Genomic DNA, 23,080 nt, shown 5'->3' with positions numbered 1-23,080 from the left:
GCACAAAGCCAAGTGCAAGGGGATGGTACCACTCAATCAATGCCAAGAGAGGATGGGAGTGAGGATAAGTCATTTTATTATCCTGGTAATCATTCTAGTAGCTGAGTTCCCAACCCGGTGCCTTTGCCTTCATCCCTTCCTCAATAGACATGTTTCCCAAAGTCGAGGGCCTCGATTACAGTAGCTCCTGCTCAGAGTAACTTGCTGAAGGCAGATCTGGGCCGTCTTGGATTGATGGGGAGAATGGAGATAGTGGGGTGTCTTAGAGGGATGGGAAGGATGGTGAGAAGGTTAACAGCTGCCGTTCAGATGTGAATTGTCTTTTCCACACTTTCCTTGCTCTATGGAGCTTCAATTAAAGCAGTGAAGGAGTCAGAATCCACACCTCTGCAAATGGGCTCTCTTTCCCAGAGCCCCCCTTCCCCATTCTTTCCCTGGGCTCTGTGGGTTTTGACACCTCCATGCCACATGACAGGGGGCCATCTCACACCTTGCTCTCAGGATAAAAACTCCAGCCTGACTGGCTTACTCCCCAGTCTCTCCTTGGAGCTGTCCCCCAACCATGGCTAACTCTCCCCACCAGCAATACCCCAGGCAGGAAGATTGGCTGCTACCCCAGGACTGGGACTGGGGCTGGGGGAGCCACTCTGACTCAACTTCACCTACTTCCTCTTCTGATTCCTACAGCTCATCCCCATCCTATGGGCAGCCAAGCACCACAGAAAGCCTTCCCCAGCCTCTGGACTGCCACCTTCAAGAGCCCCTTACTTCTGCCCCTTTCCAAAGGAGCAGAAGAGAACGAGGTGGCCCAGGCAACGGGCAGAGGCAGAGTGCCAGTGAGCGTGAGAAGCTGAGGATGCGCAATCTATCCCGGGCTTTACATGATTTGCGGCGCTATCTACCACCCTCAGTGGCACCTGTTGGACAAAGCCTGACTAAGATCGAGACCTTGCGGCTGGCTATCCGCTACATTGGTCACCTGTCATCCCTTCTGGGACTCAGCGAGGAGAGCCTAAGGCGCCGAAGGAGGGAAGGGGCAATGCAGAGCTGCCCACTCTGTCCTGACAGGCTGGGCTGTTGCTCAGACCGGACTCAGAGCCTCAGTCCAATCTCCCAAGCTCCTAGGGCATACTCTCCCCAGCTCCCTGGGGCCTGGGGGTCCCCACCTTCCTGCTCATTAGTTCTGCCCCAGCCCAAGCAGTGTGGGGAACAGAACCTCAATACCATATCTTGGGGTTCACCTTCTTACTGCTTAGGATCACTAAGCAGGCTAGATCTGCCTGGAGGAAGACATCAAGCTTCAGGATTTGAGAATCTTCCCCCTGCCTGTCCTGGAATACAGACCCTACCCAAGTTACACTGGGAAAAAACCACTGAAGCTGCTTCCTGGGCAATATCTCCACACGCCTCTGAGTTGACTACTCTATACCAGGTACAATGTTTCTTCCTCTGTAGGTCTCCACTGAGAAATTCCAACCATAGTTGAAATAATTGAGATTAATTGAAAGCTTATTTCCACAGGCTCAAATTTGGATCTGGGAGGGGAGTGGTTAGGGACTGGGGGAGGTGTTTCCTAAATTAATTTCATGGAATAAGGGAATGCTGGAATTGGAAGGGACCTTAGATATGATCTAGCCCACCCCCATCACATTTGCTATCCAATTTCTACTGGAAGGTGCTCATGGGCTTTTAGTGATCTAAATAAACCTTCTGCAGTCTAAAACCTCAGGCCTTTTGGTCATCCCTGTCTGTCCAGATTCATTTTCACCAGAAACCCCTAGGACCAACTAAGCAAGAAACACTTAGACCCTAGCTTGTGCTGATGGTTCTATCACAACTTCTAGTCCTAGCCCCTGGTTTAATTTCTCCTTCATTCAATCCAATATTTATCAAGGCTTACTAGGTACAAGGCAGTGTTGCAAAGACTGCAACATACAAAAGGGACTGTGAATATTCTTCTAATGGAAAGGTGGATTTTTCCCCAGTAAAGCTTCCCCCATCCAGATTTCCCTGTCCAACTAACTACTGCCATGATGCTCTTCTTTCAGGAAGACTAGTGGGTTGGTTGGAGGATAAAGCTAGGAGGCTTATTGTGAGACAGGTGTTGAGGAGCGGGTCGGATGCTCTTGTGGTGAATGGCCCAGTGGCAAATTAATCTCTTATGGACTGAGGAGCAAGGATTCAGATGGAAATAGTAAAGCATACTGGCAGAGAAGTATAATGTGCTTACAGAGAAAGTTCAGATCCTATATCTACTTCTTATTACGTTTTTGTGACTTTGAGCAAGCCATTATTTCTCTGAGCCTTAGTTTCCTCATTTGTAAAAATTACAGATTGGAATAGGTGATAGATATCTAAAGTCTTTTTTAACTCTAAATCTTGTGATTCTCTCCTGCTCTGGGAATATATTTTATTTTCCAGAGGAGGTTCTTTGTCATTACTTTAGACCCACCCAGAAACTCCCAGATTCCACCATCTAGATAACAGATAAAGGAAGAATGAGAGGCAAAGAAACATCCATCCTTACTCCACAGCTCTGTCTTCTAGGGAGAGTGAGCTCATATGTCTTGTTGGGAATCTCATGTCCACAGGTGTCATGACAGGGAAAGTAGCCCTAAATTATCCCACAGGGACAAGTGCCTTTGGAGGGAAAAGATAGTCCTTCTGTAATTTCCCATTATTCCATCCATGAGGTAGCAAATCCTCTCCTCTCTGCACTCCACTGTGTACCAGGGTACTTCTGAGCAATATTAGGCCATTTATTCACAGAAAGATGACCCAGATAGAAAGGAACCTGGAAACTGGGGTGACATACGGTATCAGTTTAACCTGAAAAAGAGAAGCACCCTAAGAAGGGACATGGGAGCCATCTTCTAATATTTGAAGGGCTACAGAACCATGAAAATCTGGGAAATCAACTGACACTTGGCCAAGCATTTGTGTCACTAATCAACTATTTGTCTTCTGGTTCTAGGTCATCTCCACATCTCCGGAACCCAGTTTGCCAGCTAGCACAGGACCTCATCCGTCACAGCCCATGCCCCAGAGATGTCAACCAGAGCTGCCGGCACAGTGGGGATGCTGGGATTACAATGGCCTGGCTTCTGTACAGGAAACAGACCCTTTGCTTGTGTTCAGAGAGGACAGGTCCCCTGAGTGCTGAGGGCTTGAGCTCAGAGACTCTGAGCTTGGGTTGGAAGATTGATTTGATATTCCTTAATTATCCACATGTTTATGTCATAGCTCTTCTCCAGAAAGTTTAAGAATTAAATCTATCTTACCTACTACTCTTCTGAGTTGTTTTTTAACATGATGAACTCTGTAATAATATTTTGAAAGTATCTGTCATTGTATCCCTTCGCATATTCAAAGATCTGGGACCAAAAGGGACCTTAGAGACCATTTAGTGTTTTAGCCTCTTAATTTACAGGTGAGCAAACAGAATGGCAAAGTAACTTGCCCAAGATGTTGAGAAAGAATTCTAACTTGGGTCTTAAGACTCTAAATCCAGTCTTATTTGTTATTGAGAGAGCTGATGATGGAGTAGTTAGAGGTCTGGGTCTGGGCCTGGAGTCAGCAAGACCTGAGTTTAAATCTGACCTCAGATACTATGTGTTTTACCTTAAGCAAGTGTAATAGGTGACCAGAATGGGGCCATCTACATTTACTTTGGGGACTAGAGAGAGGTATGAAAGAGCCAAAGAGATGGAGAGAGGGGAGAGACTGGTCTTCCCCTCCCTTTCCCTAGGGAAAGACAGCACAAGTTGTCTTTTAGAAGGACAGGATATGTTCCTTTAGAGACTGGGTTGAAAATAGAAGTTAAAGATTGGAGCTGGCTCTCCCCCCTTGAGAAGAAAGGTACAGCTCTCCACCAAGCTTCAGTTCCCTTCCTTGAAGTTATGAGACAGGCAGACTGAATCGAAGAGGAATAACTCTTATTCTAAGGGACACACAAAACAGGGAGAGTGGGGTTGTTGGGTAAGGAAAGTGGGAAATGGGAAACCCCTATGAGTTAACAACTGACCCCCTCCCCAAATCCTGAGGGTTCAGGCTATCTGCCTGACCATCCTTGGTCAGTTATGAAATTTATCCTTCCTTCTATCTAACTTAATTGTGGCTTGATGTCCAAAGGACAAATTTTAGGGAATAGAGAGAATTCTTCTTTGGGTGAATGGCTTTCTAACAAAGTCCCATCCACTCCTTTATCTTCAGCTGGATTCAAGGGGATTTGGGTTCACTGAGAGGTGGTCAATGCTCAGAAAAGAGTTCTCTCTCAGTGGTTTCTCTCAGACCAACCATTCCAAAAGAGCTCCCAAAGAGAAGTGAGGTGATCTAGCAGTTTCTCCTCAGCTCTTCCTGGAATCCTCCATCTTCCTTGCCCTTACCCGGCTTGAGTTGCTATTTTCCATACCTGATGTGATTTTCTCTCTTACACAAGTCACTTTACCACTATTTGCCTCAGTTTCCTCAACTGTAAAATGAGGGTAATAAAAGCACCCATCTCCCAGGATTGTTGTGAGGATCACATGAGATATTATTTGTAAAGCATTTAGCACAATGCCTGGCACATATTAGGCATTATATAAGTGCATATTCCTTTCTTTCCTTATTGTAGGGCTATTTATAAAACTCTAGCCAGGGGGCAGCTGGGTGGCTCAGTGGATTGAGAGTCAGGCCTACAGATGGAAGGTCCTAGGTTCAAATCTGGTCTCAGACACTTCCCAGCTGTGTGACTCTGGCCAAGTCACTTAACCCCCACTGCCTAGCCCTTATCATTCTTCTGCCTTGAAGCCAATACACAATACTGACTCCAAGATGGAAGGTAAGGGTTAAAAAAAAAACAACTCTAGTCACATCCTAGTTGATGATGGCAAGTTTGTTTAGGCTCCCAAATGTTATTATAGGTTACTAGGAAGGAAGGAAGGAAGGAAGGAAGGAAGGAAGGAAGGAAGGAAGGAAGGAAGGAAGGAAGGGAGGGTAGGAGGGAGGGAGGGAGAGAGGAAGGAAGGAAGGAAAGACAGTGGATTCCCTAGGTAGAAGGATCTAAAAGAAATTGTTGGGGGCAGCTGGGTAGCTCAGTGGATTGAGAGCCAGGCCTAGAGACAAGAGGTCCTGGTTTTAAATCTGACCTCAGACACTTCCTAGCTGTGTGACTCTGGCCAAGTCACTTCACCTCCACTGCCTAGCCCTTACCACTCTAATGGCTTGGAACCAATACACAATATTGACTCCAAGATGGAAGGTAAGGATTTAAAAAAAAAAAATAGTCACACCCTAGTTGATGATGGTAAGTTTGTTTAGGCTCCCAAATGTTATTATAGGTTGGAAGGAAGGAAGGAAGGAAGGAAGGAAGGAAGGAAGGAAGGAAGGAAGGAAGGAAGGAAGGAAGGAAGGAAGGAAGGAAGGAAAGACAGTGAATTCCCTAGGCTGAAGGATCTAAAAGAAATTGTTGGGGGCAGCTGGGTAGCTCAGTGGATTGAGAGTCAGGCCTAGAGATGTAAAGTCCTGGGTTCAAATCTAGACTCAGACAATTCTGAGCTGTGTGACCCTGGGCAAGTCACTTAACCCCCTTTGTCTAATCCTGATCACTCTTCTGCCTTGGAACCAATATACAGTATTGACTCTAAGACAGAAGGTAAGGGTTAAAAAAAATAATCATAAATGTTTTTCTCTGACTTAACATGTAGTCTGTGTTATCTGTAAACCAAATTTGGACATGTGGGTACCCCTTCTGCCCACACAGATGGCAACTGTTTTTTATTTCATAGTTTGAGCTGGTCAGAAAGTCATCCCAGCAATATTGACATAAAATAGGAGGCTGGGTAAAACCTCGATTCATTTTCTAGCTTGTTCCCCAGTCACTAGTCAAGTCCCATCAAAACCTTCCCACACAACTACAAATCAAAATTATTCTTAAAGACCTCCAGAAAAAGGCATTTCTTAACCTCCCTGAAGCAGACAAGTGTACCATTCAACATTCATTGAGCTCATATATAGCATGACATGGCAGTCTTGAGTGTGTTACAGAGGGAGAGAGTGATTTTTACTCTGAAGAAGCTTTGATAGTCATGTGTCTGTCAGGATGGATATTAGCATCCTCCCATATTACCCAAATGCACCCACTCAGAAGATGGGGCTGATACCTTGGCCAAAATGGGTACTTACTGAAGGAAATAGTACTTAAACTCTCTGGGCCTCAGTTTTCCAATATGTTAGAGGGGAGCAATTAGATTCGTTCTACCAACTCCACAGGATTGCCATGAAACTCCAGTGAGCTAATGTAGTCTTGCAGGATGTCTGATCTAGAAAGGAGCTTTGAAATCATTTCCATCAACCAACACTTCTTATATTAGAGGAGAAAGCCAAGGTCTGAAGAAGTCAGTGCGCCCAAGGTCACACTACTATTAGCAAATTAGCACTAAAAATATCCTGACTTAAGTCCACTTGGCAGACTCTTATTACTGCCCCAAACTGTACAGAGGTAAATAGTTGCTGTTGTTGTTCAGTTTTCAGTCATATCTGACTTTGTGACTCCTTTTGGGTTTTTCTTGGTAAACATACTGGAGTAGTTTGCTATTTCCTTCTCCAGCTCATTTTTATACATGAGAAAATGGAGACAAATACAGTTAAACGATTTGCCCAGGGTCACAGAGCTAATAAGTATCTGAGGCCAGATTTGAACTCAGGAAGATGAGTCTTCTTGACTCCAGGACTGGCCCTCTATCCACTGTGACACTCAAGCCACTATCAAGCTGATATTTTTATTAAGAACATTCTTAAAATTTTCAAAATACTTTGTGAACATTATGCCATTTTATTGTCTCAGCAACCCTGTGAGGTGGGTAAATGTGGACATTTTGATCCCGATTTCACAGGTGAGAAAATTGAGATCCAGAATGGTAAATGACTTGTCAGTTAAATGTCAGAAGCAGAATTGGAAAACCAGTTTCCCCCAACTACAAGGTCAAAACATTTTCTGCTAAGCCTCCCATGTGAAGAGTGTCCTTTGGAAAAAGAGAAAACTATACAAGCTTACCCCACCCCTACTACTAATTCATTGTATTCTGGTAGGCATAAAGGGTTGTGGGCAATGGCCTAGAGATGAGAAAGAAGAGAAAAACAATAACCATATAAAGTTATTCTGGGAAGGCTCCCTGGAAGAGATTGAATTTTTATAAAATGAATCCCAGAGGTCACCTAGTCCAACCCTCCCTTCAACAAAAATCCCCTCTACAATTGCCCCACAAATACTCGATCACCTGCTCCTCAAAAATCTTTAGTGAAAGCAAATTCACTCCTCAGGTAGCACATTCTTTGGGTAGCTATAATTATTAGGAATTTTCTTCAGTTATCAGCCCTAAATCTGACTTCTCTGGGCCCAAGCAGAAAAATATACTCTTTTTTCCATCTAAGAGTCCTTTAAATATTTGGAGGTGTGAACTTTAAATTACTCCACCCTACTTAGTCTAACAAAATCAGGAATGTCTACACTCATGCTTAAGGATTAAGTATTTAGGAGGATTGGTCTTTGATAGATTTGTGCTAGCAAATGACAAATCAGAAACAGCTGGCAAACCCCTGGGCTATCCTAAATCAAGCTTAAGCTACCATTGGCACAGATGAGATGCAGGAAAGTGATGAAAAACCATCTATATATTTGGCATCACTTCCTCTCTCAGACTTTCTCCAGAGAGGTGGCTCTGGCTGGCAGCGTGCTAAACATTCCGACATCTTAGCATAGTGGCAGCTATTGTCCAGTTTGGTGGTGAGTTTTCCTTGATACTATACTGGGAGAATCTGAGTAGCTAGTTCTGGTGAGGCATCTTAGCTGAGCTTTCTTGGAGTTTAGGCTGATTCCTTTCTCCTTTACATTATCCTCTTAAAAAACCACTAATTTGAACTCCCCTGGCACAGGCCAGGCGGAAAAAATCCTACACCTTTTCCCTCTCCTTTCTCCTTAATTTCTTTCCTCTATATTAATTAAAATCACCATAAATATCCAGCTGACTTGGGTATTTTATTTGGGATATCCCCTGGTGACCAAAGTTAATTTAGTTTAGGTCATAACCCTAAAATTATCCTTACAGAGGCAACTATCAGTTCAGTGGTCTGCCCTTCCACAATGGTCTCCCCCTCCCTCTCAAGTTTTCTCTTTTTCCAATTAAATATCCTCAGGTCTTTTCTTATGATATAACTCCAAGGTCCCTCAAAAGAGATCAGTTTAGCAATTCACATGGGAAAAACCAAATGGATGAAAAATGCATACCCATCAGCTTCTGACCTACAACTGAGTGAATAGCGTGCTAAACTGCTGCATTAGTCCATTCATTAGCTTGGGCAAATTCAAATCTGCACAATGTAATATGCAGACATGATATCATCCTAGTGTTGTATACTCAAACCACATACATACACACACACACACACACATAGACACACATACACACACACACACACCACCCCAGTAATCCAATAACAGAGTCAAGGGAAGTGCCACAATGTTACACAATATGTTTCTCCTCACAAGGGGTGTGTTGTTATCCATTTACTCTCTACATTGGCTCTTCTCAACCTGTAACTACCCAGGAATGGAACACCATCATAGTGCCAGGAGAAACTGTGTTGAGAAAAAATATACTCCCACCACTCAGCACGCTGGCTGTTAAGTCCCCATCCTATATGCTTTTTTATTTATACAAACAGCCATTCACAATGTAACACCACAAGGTAAGTGATATTTACATAACCAGCTATCAATAATAATGACACTTTTAGATCTCGAACTGAAGTATACAAATAATATCATATAGCTAAGAATTGGAAACAAAATAGATGTTCATCAATTGGAGAATAAATTATGGTGCATGAATATAATGAACTATTACTGTGCTACAAGAAATGATGTATGTGGGGACAGCTAGGCAGCTCAGGGAATAAAGAGAAGGGAGGTCTAAGGTTCAAATGTGATCTTTGATCCTGGGCAAGTCACTTAACCTCAATAGCCTAGCCCTTACTGCACTTATACCTAGTATCAATTCTAAGAGAAAATATAAAGATTTTTTTTTTAAAGAGAAAGAAATGCAGTAAAGGAAAATAATAAATGTGTGTGTGGGGGGGGGAGAATGTGGCAAAGTTGGGACACTAATGCATTGCTAGTGGAGCTATGAATTGATCCAACCATTCTGGAGGATAATTTGATAATTTGGAATCATACCCAAAGGGTCTCAAAAGAATGCCTGCCCTTTGATACTGGGTTTATAGACCAAAAAGATAAAAACAATCTGGGCAAGGATCTGTTTGTGCAAAAATATTTATACCTGTGCTTTTTGTGGTAGCAAAGAATTGGAAACTGAGGGTGTTATGGGGTTCAGATGTGTCCCCCTAGAGTTCAGGAAGGATACCTTTTGCAAGAATGCAAGACTCTAAAACTTAGCTTAAAAACAAAAAGAGAAATTTATTAATTTAGGGAGTAAGGTTGAGAATGGCCAGGAGGATAGCAAGGTGGAACAGCAAGATGGGGAGCAGTTCCTGGGAGGACAGCATGAATGGAAAGGCTGTTCCCCCAGAGGACATCAGTTCTGGGGATTTTATACTTTTTACAACAGTTTTAGTCACCCAGGCATGAAATGGGGTGATCATACTGGGGTCTACCTGGGGACATAAAGATTCCTTAGTTTTAGGGGACAAACAGATGTCTGATAGGATCCAGGTGTGGCCTGAAGGTGCATCTTTCTGTTCATCTTAAATCTAGAGGACGATCAAAGGTAGATAGTCATCTCAGGACCCTAGGGGAGTCATTGGGTGTTTTTAGGCTTAGAGTCACAAGAATGGAAGGGAGCGAAGGAGTTTCCCTGATAATAGTTTGCCTGAATTTCTGGGGTATAGTGCCCATGTCAAGGGGATGTCCCTTGATGGGGGAATGGCTGAACCAATTGTGGTATATGATGGTGATGGAATTCTATTGGGCTGTAAGGAATGATTAAGACCTCTATGAACTGATGCTGAGTGAAATGAACAGAACCAAGAGAACATTGTACACAGAAACTGAAACACTATGGGACAACCAAATGTAACAGACTTTGCTACTAATAGCAATGCAATGATCCAGGATAATTCTGTGGGACCTATGAAAAAGAATGCTATCCACATCTAGAGAAAGAACTAAGGGAGTATAAATGCAGATGAAAACATATGATTTATCACTTGTTTATATGGGTATATTATTTGGGGTTTTGGTTTTTAAAGGATTGCTCCTTTACAAAAATGAATAATATGGAAATAGGTTCAAGTGATATATGTATAACCCAGCAGAATTGCTTTTCAACTCTGGGAGGGAGAAGGGATGAAGGAAGAAAGAAAACATGAAACATGGAATCATGAAAAATTTTTTAAAGCAAAAAATGTAATAGGAAGAAAAGAAAATAAATATAAATAAAAAGAAATGATGTGTGAATAATATAGAGAAAAATGGAAAGATCTAGTTGAACCAATGTAGAATGAAGTCAGCCTAGCCAAGAAAGCATTATACATGTAACTACAATGATTTAAATGGAAAGAACAACACATCACAAAAATCAAATGTAAACATAATGAAATTATTAAGATCAAGTGATATTCAAGTGAAAAGACATGAGAAGACATCCCCCAAGAAGGCTTTCTTGATGGTGAGTTCATAGGTGTTACACATTACTTATATTTTAGACTTTTTTCAATATATCAATCAGTTGTTCTGACTTTTTTCCCTCTCTAAAAAAATACTATTTGCCATTTTTGATGGCTCTTAGGTTGATGAGAAGGTGGGAGACATGGAATACTATAATGATGTAAGAAACAGAAAATAGAAATTAAAATTTTATTTTAAAAAGATGTCAGATATTAACATTAGCCAATGCATAATACCTATATAAAACTGTATTACTCTCTTCACCTAATGAGCTCAGATGGTGAAGAGTATCCACGCTCTTCCCCTACCAGGGAAGTACATGAGAGAGGAAAGCCCATCAGTTCAGGATTATGCAGGCTTAATGTAACTGAGCCATTTGGGAATGTCTACATCACATGAAACTGAATCTCACTTTTGTTTGTTGGTCTTCATCACTTTTCAGCTGGGCAACCTCTTCTCTACTTGAAGCTAGCATGTCTAAGTTCTTTCAATTTACCATCACCCTTAAAAGGATGCTTAGAAAATATTTCCTTCCTCTTAATTAAAATAGTAATTTCAGGGGAAGCAGCATGAAAAAGCCTTCAGTTGAAGGATAAAGCAGGACAGACACACCATCAAGAATTTGGATGGCCACTGATGGGAAAGCTGCTATAAAGGAAGAAGTGAAGATGGGCCAAGGACATCCTACTACCACCTTGAAGTATTGTACCTGCAGTCAATGCCTTCTAATTTTTTAGTCTTTTTCAATTGTGTCTAATTCTATGTTTTGGGGTTTTCTTGGCAAAGATATTGGAGGGGGTTGCTGTTTCTTTCTTCAGCTTATTTTGCAGATGAGAAAACTGAGACTAACAGGGTTAAATGACTTACCCAGGTTTCCATAGCTAGTAAGTGTCTGAGGCCAGATTTCAGTTCATGAAGTTGAGTCTTCCTGCCTCCAAACCCAGCATTCTATTCATTTGTCATCTATCAGCTCTCTTCTAAATTTAGCATCTTCTAAACTCAGCACCTTGGGGCAAAGCTTTGATCACCCTATCTTAGTAACAGCTGGTCAAGCTATTATCCTATTATCTCCTTTAAAAGTCTTTTATTTGTCTGTTTAAAGCTTCCCTACAGCTAGTGGGTTTTTTGTGTTGTTGTTGTTGTTGCTTTATTGATACCCTTTGCTTTTTATATCACAGTGGTTTCCATTTATACTTCCTCCCCAACCATGACCAAAATTACCAGTGAGCATTCTCTTACAACAAAGAAAAATAGTTAGTCAAAACCAAATGATAGTGGCTATATCTGACTCTAAATGTACCATTCCATACCTATAGTCTCTGGCCTCGCTGAAGAGAGAAGAAATATACATTTCCTCATCTCTTTTCTGGGACTAAAATTCTTCTTTACAATTACAAGCCTCTCTTATTTATGCCATTGACATGGGCACTGTACCCCAGAAACCCAGTCGAACTATTGTCAAGGGAACTCCCTTGTTGTTTTTCTGACTCTGAGACTAAAAACACCCAATGACCCCACCTAGGGTCCTGAGATGACTATCTTCCTTTGATCGTCCTCTAGATGGTCAGAAAGATGCACCTTCAGACCACACCTCGATCCTATTGGACATCTGTTTGTCCCCTAAAACTAAGGAATCTTTATGAGGGTCACTCCCTATGTCTCCAGGCAGACCCCAGTCAGATGACCACCCCACCCCACCTAATGCCTGAATGACTACCACTCTAGAGTCCTGTCCACACTCTGACACAGCATCTGTTGTAAAGAATATAAAATCCCCAGAACTGATGTCTGGGGGACAGCTTTTCCACCCATGCTCTCCTCCCAGGGTGATAGCCTTTCCATCCATGCTGTCCTCCCAAGGAGCAGCCTTCCATCTTGTTGTTCCACCTGGACCATCCTCCTGGCCATTCTCAACATTACTCTCTAAATTAATTTCACTTTTTATTAATTTAGGGAGTAATGTTGAGAATGTCCAGGGGCCCAATGTTTTTGGCTCTCCTGAAAGCTACTACTGTACCCCAGATCTTCCATGAGGACACAGTTTCTCAGGTAGGAAGGAACCTTTTCCTTTGACTTCTGAAATCCCCATCTTTTGGGTGATATCTTTGTGGGACCTCTTTCATGCTCTCTCCAATCAGCCCCAGAAGTCAGTTGGGCCGCTGGATTTGGGGTTTATTGGCTTCCCCTTCTGATACTGGAAGATGTTCTGGTATGTGGGAAGTCTCTCCTCAGTGTTAAACTGAGTGCTCTTGGTCGGGCAACCTCTGTGGACACTGTATTTTAATTTAAAATCCAAGATTTTTTATCTTTTGTTTGAGATTGTATTTTTATAGAAATCCAAGATTTTGATTTTTTTTTCGAGAAAGATCTTCAAGGAAGAAACTTGCTAACTCCTAAATCCAGAGAATGAATTGTTGCAGAAAGATGCAAAAAACCCACACTACATCAAGAAGATCTAGAATGAACTTTGGATATGGTTGATTGAACTGAAGTTTGATTGAACATTTATTGTAAATGTACACATTTATGCCAAAAGGGATTGCCCCTAATTTGGCTTTCTGTCAATGCGCCTAGGAAACATTAGTTTTGCTTTCTTTCTTTTCTATTTCCTCCCTCACTACTGTAATTTCTTCTTAGAAAATTGAATATTGTAGGCATGTGTAGTTAGAAGTGCTTTTAGGACTACCAGATGATTATGTTAAATGATCAATGGGGAGACTAGTCTCCCAATGATCATCAGGGGGGATTGTGAATCTTAAAATTTCTCAGACTTGTGAATGTTAAAAATTCTCAGACTCTACCTTAGAACATTTGGTTAAGATCATTCCTCATTTTAAACAATGAAGGTACTTGATCAGGAATGTGAGAACTCTAACATTATTCCACTCATACGTAAGCATACTTTAGGGGAAGATAAAGTTGTAAACTCCTTACTGAACAATGAAAAGTACTTAACCCATACTTAAAGTGAAGCAAAAACCTTTAAGCTAAGTCTATTTTTAGATCTAATACAAAAAGGGTGCTAAGTACCTATGAAGGTCAAATTAATCACTAAAAGGTCAGGCAACTTGCAAACTTGCAAGGGACAAGCTTAGCAAAAGAGGTGTGAAGTTTCAGTATACTCAGGTGTGAATTACTCAAAAGTTCTAGTCTACTCAGGTGTGAATTACTCAAAAGTTTAGTCTACTCAGGTGTGAATTAAGAATGGTCAGTCCTGTGAAAACATCTACTGTGATTGGTAGATGTAAAAACTTAGGGGAGGTGACATAGGAGAAAATTCTCTTTAAAAGGAGGTCAGAAAGGCCTCTGAAGTAATTCAGCTATGGAGCTGAATTGAAGGCTGGTTTCTCTCTCAGTGACTGAAAATGAATTCAGCCTTGGAAGCTGAAGTGGAGCTTCCTGAGCTATCCTGGAGGGTCTCTCTGAACACTAGATTTTTGTTTGGAAGGATCTTGTGGTGAGTTGATAAAAGACTGACTGATCTCTCTCTTAAGGCTTAAGCCTCTGCTGGCCTAGCCCTTTTCTCATTATTTCCTCTTACTCTCTCTCTCTCCCTTTCATTAATTCCTTAATAATACCATCCTCTACTTACAAATGAAAAATTTTTTTTCAGCCTGAGCGAAAATTCAGGGTTTTTTTTTTCATGTTGCATAGCTGAGCAACATCAAGGGGGGGAAACAAGGAAATTGGTTTTTTGATACCCTAAATTCTAACACCAGGTGGCAATTGGACATATTTTATGAACAGAAGCTCCTTACCTTTTAGTTTTATCCCCTCACTAGGTTCCCAGTTCTCCGAACTCTACTCTTTACTTAGATTTTAAGGCAAGGGCCCGATGAGAAATCCAGGCAGAGATGGGGAAAGGGAAACTGGGAAGCTATCAGTTCCCTGATCATACCTCTGCTTCCTCCTCTGCTTCAGGGAGGAATAGGGTTGATTCTGAACAGAGAGACAACTGGTGAGACACCCCTATTTTGGGGATTTTAAAATGTCTTACACTTTTAAAACTAAGTTTTTTTCAACTTGTAGAACAACCTATCAATTATCTTCTGTTTTAAGGTAAACAGGGATAGATAAGAAGACCTGATAAATCTCCTTTCCCTATCTGCTAGCCAGAAGGAAGTAATGCTTAAATCTATTAGAGTTATTTATTGGTATTTTATTTCAAAATTGTGATCATGTATATATGTGGGTTTAGAAAATAACATCCTAATTTTAATTTTGTTGGACAGTGAAATTTCAGTCTGTATAGAAAAGCCACAGATCAGTTTTGTAAAACAGGTTTTTTTTAGCAGTATAGCCTACTGCTATGGAAGACTACATTCCATCCTTACCTACCTTTCCATCATAAGAGGTTTAAAGGAAAAAATGTGATTTAAGTGTTTAAACTTACCAAAAATGGGTTTTTATTTAAAATTATCAAATGGTTTTCTTCTCAGTGGTTTTCATCTCAGTGTATTAAAGTTGGACTAACTTTATTATTACATTTAACTTCTTTGTCTCGAAAATACATAATCAGCCTGCTTGTCAAGAGGTTTGCTTTAAGGTTTACAGTCCTTAAAAGGTTTCAAATCTCTAAATTTAAAATAGATCCTGTAATACTAAATGCTTTATGAAATTTTTTTGCAATATGTTATGTGAGTTGCTGCTAAAACATGTATTTTAAATATTGTTTGGATGTAGACAAAAGCTCATTGTAAACCTGACTGTACCAAAGATTTTGTTCAATACTCAGTGGTTATCTCAGTTTACCAATTTGTACTTTGAACTGAAATTTATAACTGATGAGTACTATGCTAATGACACAGTGTTTCAATGATGTAATCCTTTAAATCAGAATTCTTTTGGGTTACCGATTAGCAATTGAAGTGATACCAATGGAATATTTGTTTGACTTATGATGGTAAAAGCAAGTCAGAGAAGGTGGAGAAGGTATGTTGGGTTTGAATTCAAAATAAAGAGAGACTTTGATCTAAAATCCATAAAGCTTGAGTATGCAGGTTTGGGACAAATGCCCATAATCAGCATATAATACAAATTGGAAGATTAAAGTTTCCATTTCCCCAAACAACCTATTAGGTTAATAACTGAAAAATCTCAAATTGTTAGGGAACATACTTTGAGAAGTAGGTGAAGTTTATTAATTGATGGCTTGTATTTGCAGCCTTAATTGAAGTTTGGATCTTGAGCTTGGAAATATAACTAAAAACTTTCTGAATTTCCCCCAGAATCAGGGGTAAAAGAAATTCATCTGTAAGATATTGTTACTCGAGTGTTTATAGATGTTATAGTTAATGTGTACTTTGCAAAAGGATATTCTTTAGCAGAAATATCACATACCAGCTCTGCAAACAACTCAGGAATCCAATTTCCTAAAGGGATCTATTCCTGTCAGAAGATGATTTCTGAAGATGGAGTCTGTTGGCTAAGATACCCAAATGCAAATGTTTAATATCAATTTCTATTGTACTAATTTTCTCGGTTTATATCTGTTGCTCTAGTTTTTGCCCCAGTCCTGGTTTCTACATTTCTGTCTTAGGGACTGATTGTCCCCTTGTGACCTGTCTGCCAATCAGGGGAAGCAGTTGCTGGACATCCTTCAGATCTCCAAGCAGGTCTCCACTTACCTAGGACCCAGGCATTCACTGAGGAAAAGCCCCCTAAGACCCTGTGCCCACAGCCTTTCCCTCCCTGTTATCTTAACCCCTTTTACTTTAGCTCTTAACTACCTGACCATAACTATTTCTTTCCTTAAATTTTGGGTCTTCTCCTATGCTTAAAATCATGCATAACCAGTCAGTTGGACATATAACTTTCTGATTCAACTTGGGAAAGCAGTAGTCAAAGAAGGTCCCTCTGACTGTTGGGTTTGTATGAAGCACCCCCAAAGCGGAGAGAATCCCAGGCTTCTAGCCCAAGGTCTCAATGCCTCTGAGGTATACCCAAGACCTGAGGCTTTAAGGAGATACACAACCACTTCAGTTTTGGCTACTCCCCTGTGGGATATGTAGACCTTGCATTTGTAACCTTGTCATTTCTCTAGTTGCTTCTAGGGTAAAAGCACCCATGGGAGTCACCCAGATGCCACTATAACCTCTGCTACCATCCCAGCCAGAAGCCCTGGACATTGCCTACAGCCAATACCTCTCTCCTGACAATAGGCAGGAACAATTTTACACCCATTCTTGGCTCTGAAGAAGCTACAGAAGACTGAAACCATAGCCCCTTTTTCCCAGGCTACACCTCAATTTTATCAGCCTACATCTCAAACATCTGTCTGTTCCCTAAAACTAAGGAATCTTTATGAGGGTCATTCCTTATGTCTCCAGGCAGACCCCAGTCAGATGACCACCCCACCCTACCGAATGCCTGAGTGGCTACCACTCTAGAGTCACGTCCACACTGACAACATCTGTTGCAAAGAATATAGAATCCCCAGAATTGATGTCGTTGGGGGGAACAGCTTTTCCATCCATGCTGTCCTCCCAGGGAACTGCTCCCCATCTTGCTGTTCCACCTTCCTATCCTCCTGATCATTCTTGACATTACTTTCTAAATTAATAAATTTCTTTTTATTTTTAAGCTAAGTTTTGGAGTCTTGCATTCTTGCAAAAGGTATCCTTCCCGAACCCCAGGGATGCACCTCTTCACCCCCACAACTGTTTGACAAAGAGACTTGAAGAAAACATTTCAGTTGAGATAACACTATGTGCAAGGGGCCAGAAGTGAGAGTGGGCAAAGTAGCTGGGGATACAAATAGCTAGGTTTGTCTATGTAGATTTGGAAGAGGGTGTATGGCTAGACACAAGGATGAGAAGGTAGAGATCTAAATGGAAACAAAACCCAGCAGGGATAACAATTCAAAGCCAATAACCTCCACAGCACCCATTGTCACATAATATGATCAAAATCACTCCAAAATCTAGCCTTAGCTGCTCCCTGTCAAGGTTTAACAAAGGACTCTAGGAATGATTTCCACTCTAATGGTAGAAATCAAAGGCTCTGGAGGCAGCTGAGTGGCTTAGTGGATGGAAGTCCTGGGTTCAAATGTGGCCTTAGACACTTCCCAGCTATGTGACCCTGGGCAAGTCACTTAACCTCCATTGCTTAGCCTTTACTACTCTTCTGCCTTGGAACCAATACATAGTATTGATTCCAAGACAGAAGGGTTTAAAAAAAAAAAAGGCTCAGTTGATGTATTTGCAAACAATCCAAAGATGGGAGTATGGTTATTTCTATGTTTTCACATAAGCAATCTTCAGTCTCCTTCCTGGCACTCTCTAGACTCCATCCCTAAATGTTTGATTGTTCCTGGTACTTTTAGAATTACTGGTCAAGGAGTTAGGAGACCTGAGTTCTAATATCTTGCTCTGACGCTACCTTGATGTGGCACATGGAGCAGATCACCTGGATCTCAGTTTCCTCAATAATTAAAATGAGAGACTTTTACTAGATAATCCCTAAAGTTTATTCCAGCTCTAATAGTTTAAATTTTTACCTTTAATTTCAATTTTTCTATTCACCTGTAATCTTTTCATCAAGAATGCTTGGAAGTCCTCTGTTTCATTGAACATCTATTTTTCCCTTATTGGATTAGTCTTAGTTTTGCTGTTATTATTAAACAAGATGAACTATGTAAAATACATTGCAAATATTAAAATACTATACATATATATGCGATATATTGCTATTATTATTTTTATTTGGTATAAAATATCATATTCCAACCTCTCTACTCCTTTATAGTAGTGTTGGCTAATTCTGATTAGGGCTCCTTGGCACTTGAATTCTCTCTTATTGCTTCAAGCACTTTCTCTTTGACCTGAAAGCTCTTGATTTTGTTTATGATGTCCTGGGAGTTTTCATACTGAAGTTTCAGTGACTAGCAGATTCTTTGACTATTTGCTTTGTCCTCTGGTTCTAATAAATCAAGTCAGTTTTCTCTCATGATTTCTTTAAATATGATATCCAGGCACTTTTTTTTTTGTCTTGGCTTTCAGGTAGTCCAGTGGTTCTTGAATTCTCCCTCCTTGATCTTTTTTTCTAAGATGTTTTTGTATTTATTTTTTGATATGAGACACCTCAATGTGTCTTCAAATCCAGGGGTCCTTACTCCATGTTGATTGCTCTTTCAGACCAAAACTTGAAGCATTTACTAGACTCTTTGTCTCCAGTGACAATATGGAAAGAGATCTTCAGAGCAGACCTGGACCAAAGTAACCATTTAAGTAGGAACAGCATCCATATAAACTCACTGTGTGCCAGGTATCATATTAGCCCCTTGGCTTGAGAAGCTGAATCCCACCATTGTTGTTTACTACCATGGAACCCATGGCAAGCAGCCAGACCTGAGGCAGCTTTGACCTTTCCTGATTCATGAATGTTGTTTTTCTCTTCTATGAAACAGAGACAGAAGGTCCTGTGTTCAAATTTGACCTCAGACACTTCTTAGCTGGGTGACCCTGGGCAAGTCACTTCACCCCCATTGCTCAGCCCTTACCACTCTTCTGCCTTGGAACCAATGTATAGTATTGATTCTAAGACCAAAAGTAAGGGTTTTTTTTTTAAAAAAAAGAAGAATCCAAATAAAAGGCATTGTTAACTCTCTTCATCTCCTTCTGGCTTCTTTTAAGACTACCCAAATCCTACCTCTTTAAGAAGTCTTTCCTAATCTCCTTTGATGCTAGTACCCCCTCTGGGATTACATTCAAATGATCCTGTATATGTATATATATACACCTTGTTTGTATATAGCTGTTTGCAAGTTGTTTCCCCCAAGAAGATGTGAGTTCCTTGAAAGCAGACATTTCTTTTTGCCTTTCTTTGCATCCCTAATGCTTAATACAATGTCTGGCCATAGAAGGTATTTAATAAATGTTTGTTAACTTGTTGAATAGGAAGGACCTTGGAGATCAAGTACTCCCAGGGAAAACTGAAACCCAGAGGCCCTTCCATGGGGTTAAGAAGAAAATACTTTGTCAATCAAAAAGAACTATGTAAAAGTAAGTTATTATTCCTATGCTCAGCTCTTTCACAACCTTCAATGCAGAGAACCAATAAATAACCCAAATTTCTAGATATTCCTAGACATAGTGTGAGTTAAAATCCCATTTCTGGCAATTACTACTTGTGTGACCTTAGACAAATCATTGAACTGCTCTGTGCCTCAGTTTCTTTATCTGTAAAAAATGAGGAGACTGAACTTGATTTGAGAGGTCCATGTGTCCAGTTCTAAATCTGTGAACTCATAATTGCTAAAATCCAGGTCACAAGTTATGGTCTTCAAGACAGTCTCTCGGGGAGGGAGGTGGCACAATGGACAGAGGAGTACCAGGCCTGGAATTGGGAATAGCTGGATTGAAATTGGCCTTAAACACATCCTAGCGATGTGATCCTTGGCAAGTCACTTGACTTCGATTGTCTAGCCTATACAGTTCTGTCTTAGAGTTGTTATTAAGATAGAAAGTAAGAGCTTTAAAAAAAAGTCAGTCTCTCAAGTTTCTCCCATTCCCAACAGCTTGATGCATCAATTGGCGGCTCATTTAACATCTCTGAGGTGTAAGAGGTGAGAAGAGATAATCATGGAAACAATGCAAAGGAAGTTGATACCCAGGCCTGTGAGTCATCTCTATCCCATAGCACTAATCAGACACCTATTTACCTTGACCTGGAACAAAGAAATGCCACTGGATTCCTTGTTTTCTAGGAATTTTTGACCAAGGGTAGATGATAATGACCTAGCCATTGCTTCCTGTCTTCTTCCTGTTTTCCTTCTCTCTGCCAAATCACTTTCTCCCCAGAAGAGTTCCTCTCACACACCCCATCTCTGATGCTTCTATTAGGATTAATTAAGCATAAGAACTAATTAGGAGCCCAAATTAACCCAAATGCTCCTAATTAGTTCTTATGCTTAATTAATCCTAACACTTCCCTTTTATTTGAGAAGCCTGGAATACTTTATTTCTAATCCTTCCTCTTCCCATTCAAGAACCATGTGGACTTGAGCAAGTCATTTTTTTCCTGGGGCCTAATTCCTTCTTCTATGAAATTATGGGGTTCAACTAGATCATCTCTAAGATCCTTTCCAGTTCTAAAATTGCAAGATTCCTACTTACAAACTCTCCCTGGCAGCTTATATTATTTAAGTCCCAGGGGCCTCAGAAGCGAAATACTCCGATTCCAGATTTAAAGAAATGCCCATCCTCACAAAAAGAACACCAGGGGCTTTGGCTACAAGATCCAGACCTAGGCTGCTCAGGACACATTCAAACCTTCTTACAGGAACTGCAGATTTGAGGACAGAGCCACCTAACCCTCCCCTGAACAAAGCTGAGACTAGGGGAAAGAGGGAGGGGAAGAGGGAGGGAGATCTTGACTTGGGGAAGTGGGAAAGTGCCAGGAAGGACTTAAGCGAGAGCCATAGGCCACTAGGGGTTGGCGCCAGGAAAGCTGCCTGCCCAGGAAGGAGATGGGGCCAGGTTTAATCAAGAGGAAATCCAGGAAGGGTTTTTAATTTGGAGATGAGACTTGTTTGGGGAGAGACGCCACAGCCGATTTGACTTTGAATCACCTTCTTCAATGCTAACCCCCTGGCTCTTCCTGGACACCTGCCCTGTTCTCCCCACCTACCCCACCACCTAGTTACTCAACAGCACTTGCTGAAGGACGCTGGGGAAGCTGCCGCTCACCGGCTTTAGGCTGAGCTCATCTCTTTCTCCTCAACCCATAGTGCCAGAGCCCCACCTAAGATTAGGAAGCAGTGTGAATGGAGGGGAAAACCCCTTTCCCTGAGATCAACAGTCTCCAGTCTTGAGAATTTGCTCTACTCTTCAATGTACAACCTTGGGCAAGGGATTCCACTTCATGATACCCTCATTTCTTCATCTCTAAAGAGAGGAGATTGGATTAAATGAGCTGCAAGGTCCCTTTCAGCTTTGAAAGTTCTGTAACTACCCAATAACCCAATTGAGTTTGAATCTAGATCATCAGCTTCATGGTCACACACATATACACTCCCTCCCTCACACAGACTCACTCCTGCCCCCCCTCCATGTGTGTGTCTCTCTCCCTCACTCTCTCTTCCTCCTTTCTCTCCCTCCCTCCCTCTTCCTCCTTCTCTCCCTCCCTCCCTCTTCCTCCTTTCTCCCTCCCTCCCTCTTCCTCCTTCTCTCCCTCCCTCCCTCTTCCTCCTTCTCTCCCTCCCTCCCTCTTCCTCCTTCTCTCCCTCCCTCCCTCTTCCTCCTTCTCTCCCTCCCTCCCTCTTCCTCCTTCTCTCCCTCCCTCTTCCTCCTTCTTTCTCTCCCTCCCTCCCGCTTCCTCCTTCTCTCTTCCTCCTTGTCCCTCCCTCCCTCTTCCTCCTCTCTCTGATACACTCTTATAGAGCTTTGTGGTTATGAGAGGCAATATGGACTAGTGGCTGGAGAGCTGACTCAGCAGCCAGGGATACCAGCAATCAGTTCCCAAAGCTCTTGGCAACTCCCAAGTCAGAATGTGCTGACTTACACTGTCAATGGGTTTTCATTCATTCAGATGTCATGAATTCATCTTGTCAATATAATCACAGGCCCTGTTTCTAGTCAACTGCCACAAAGCAGAGATAGCATAGGGTAGTGTAAGGCCTGTATCTTACATGTATTGGCTCTTTAACCATGGGCAAACCTTAGTGCCCTTGAACGATTCTCTAAGTCTGTAAAACTCTAAGGACATGCAGGGAGAGTGTTAATGTTTAGAAATCTATTAATAAAAATATTATATATAATATACATCTATTAATATATAATAAAACAACAAAATAAAAATGCAGTAGACTTTTATAAATTCATTCAATTGATCATTTCAAAAATTTTCTGAACCCCCAAACTGCTTAAACCCTGTGGTATACAAAAGGACCTGGTGCATGGTCTCTGCCCCCAGTAAGCTTTCAAGAGTGGGAAATTCTAGACTCAGTGGAGATTAGCTGATGCTAGCAACTGTGTCCCTTCCTTCTTCCCCCAATTTCCCATCATCTATATCCATAATTCCATCCCTCTCCTCAAACCTCCCTCATGCAAAGGAGATTTAGGAGCTGAATAAACATGGCAGATGGATTTAAGCTTAGAATAAATATTACCAGTCAACAGAGGCCACAAACACACCCACAACCATATTAATATGACTCTGGGCACAGCCTTCCCCCAATTTTCTGGAGTGGGTGACCCTCCATCCTTGGATTCTCTGGCATCTGGACTCCTATCCAGGCACCACTCCCCCAAAGTTCCAGAAGCAGATCTCAGACATTCAAGGAATAGGATCCAGGAAGGGCTGAAGGGGTCTCCTTGGACCAGTTTTATCCTTTCCTCCCCCATTCTCAGAATATCAGTACAGCTATCTTAAACCTTTTCCTACTATTAAAAAAATAAAACAAAACAGACTAGAAAG

At 41.4% G+C, this 23,080-nt stretch overlaps 1 protein-coding gene across 1 annotated transcript; it reads left to right on the top strand.

Moving 5' to 3' along the window:
* The first annotated feature begins 562 nt into the window (after positions 1 to 562).
* MESP2 (mesoderm posterior bHLH transcription factor 2) lies at positions 563 to 12,696 on the top strand. The gene is made up of 4 exons (XM_001369420.3): positions 563 to 1,432; positions 2,975 to 3,106; positions 6,827 to 6,899; positions 12,617 to 12,696. The coding sequence occupies exons 1-4, from the start codon at positions 563 to 565 to the stop codon at positions 12,694 to 12,696; spliced, it is 1,155 nt and encodes a 384-aa protein (XP_001369457.2).
* The last annotated feature ends 10,384 nt before the right edge of the window (positions 12,697 to 23,080 follow it).

The sequence above is a fragment of the Monodelphis domestica genome, chromosome 1 (assembly GCF_027887165.1).
Source record: "Monodelphis domestica isolate mMonDom1 chromosome 1, mMonDom1.pri, whole genome shotgun sequence".
Lineage (NCBI taxonomy): Eukaryota > Metazoa > Chordata > Mammalia > Didelphimorphia > Didelphidae > Monodelphis > Monodelphis domestica.
The sequence above is the reverse complement of the archived record's forward strand: the minus strand, read 5'-3'. Positions and strand labels throughout refer to the sequence as shown.

Bases quoted from the DNA above. Each gene is read 5' to 3' on its own strand.
- MESP2 (XM_001369420.3), top strand. From the start codon at position 563: ATGGCTAACTCTCCCCACCAGCAATACCCCAGGCAGGAAGATTGGCTG. The intron at 1,433-2,974 runs GTACAATGTTTC...TTCTGGTTCTAG, and splicing joins AGTTGACTACTCTATACCAG to GTCATCTCCACATCTCCGGA. The intron at 6,900-12,616 runs GTAAATGACTTG...TTATTAATTTAG, and splicing joins GAAAATTGAGATCCAGAATG to GGAGTAATGTTGAGAATGTC.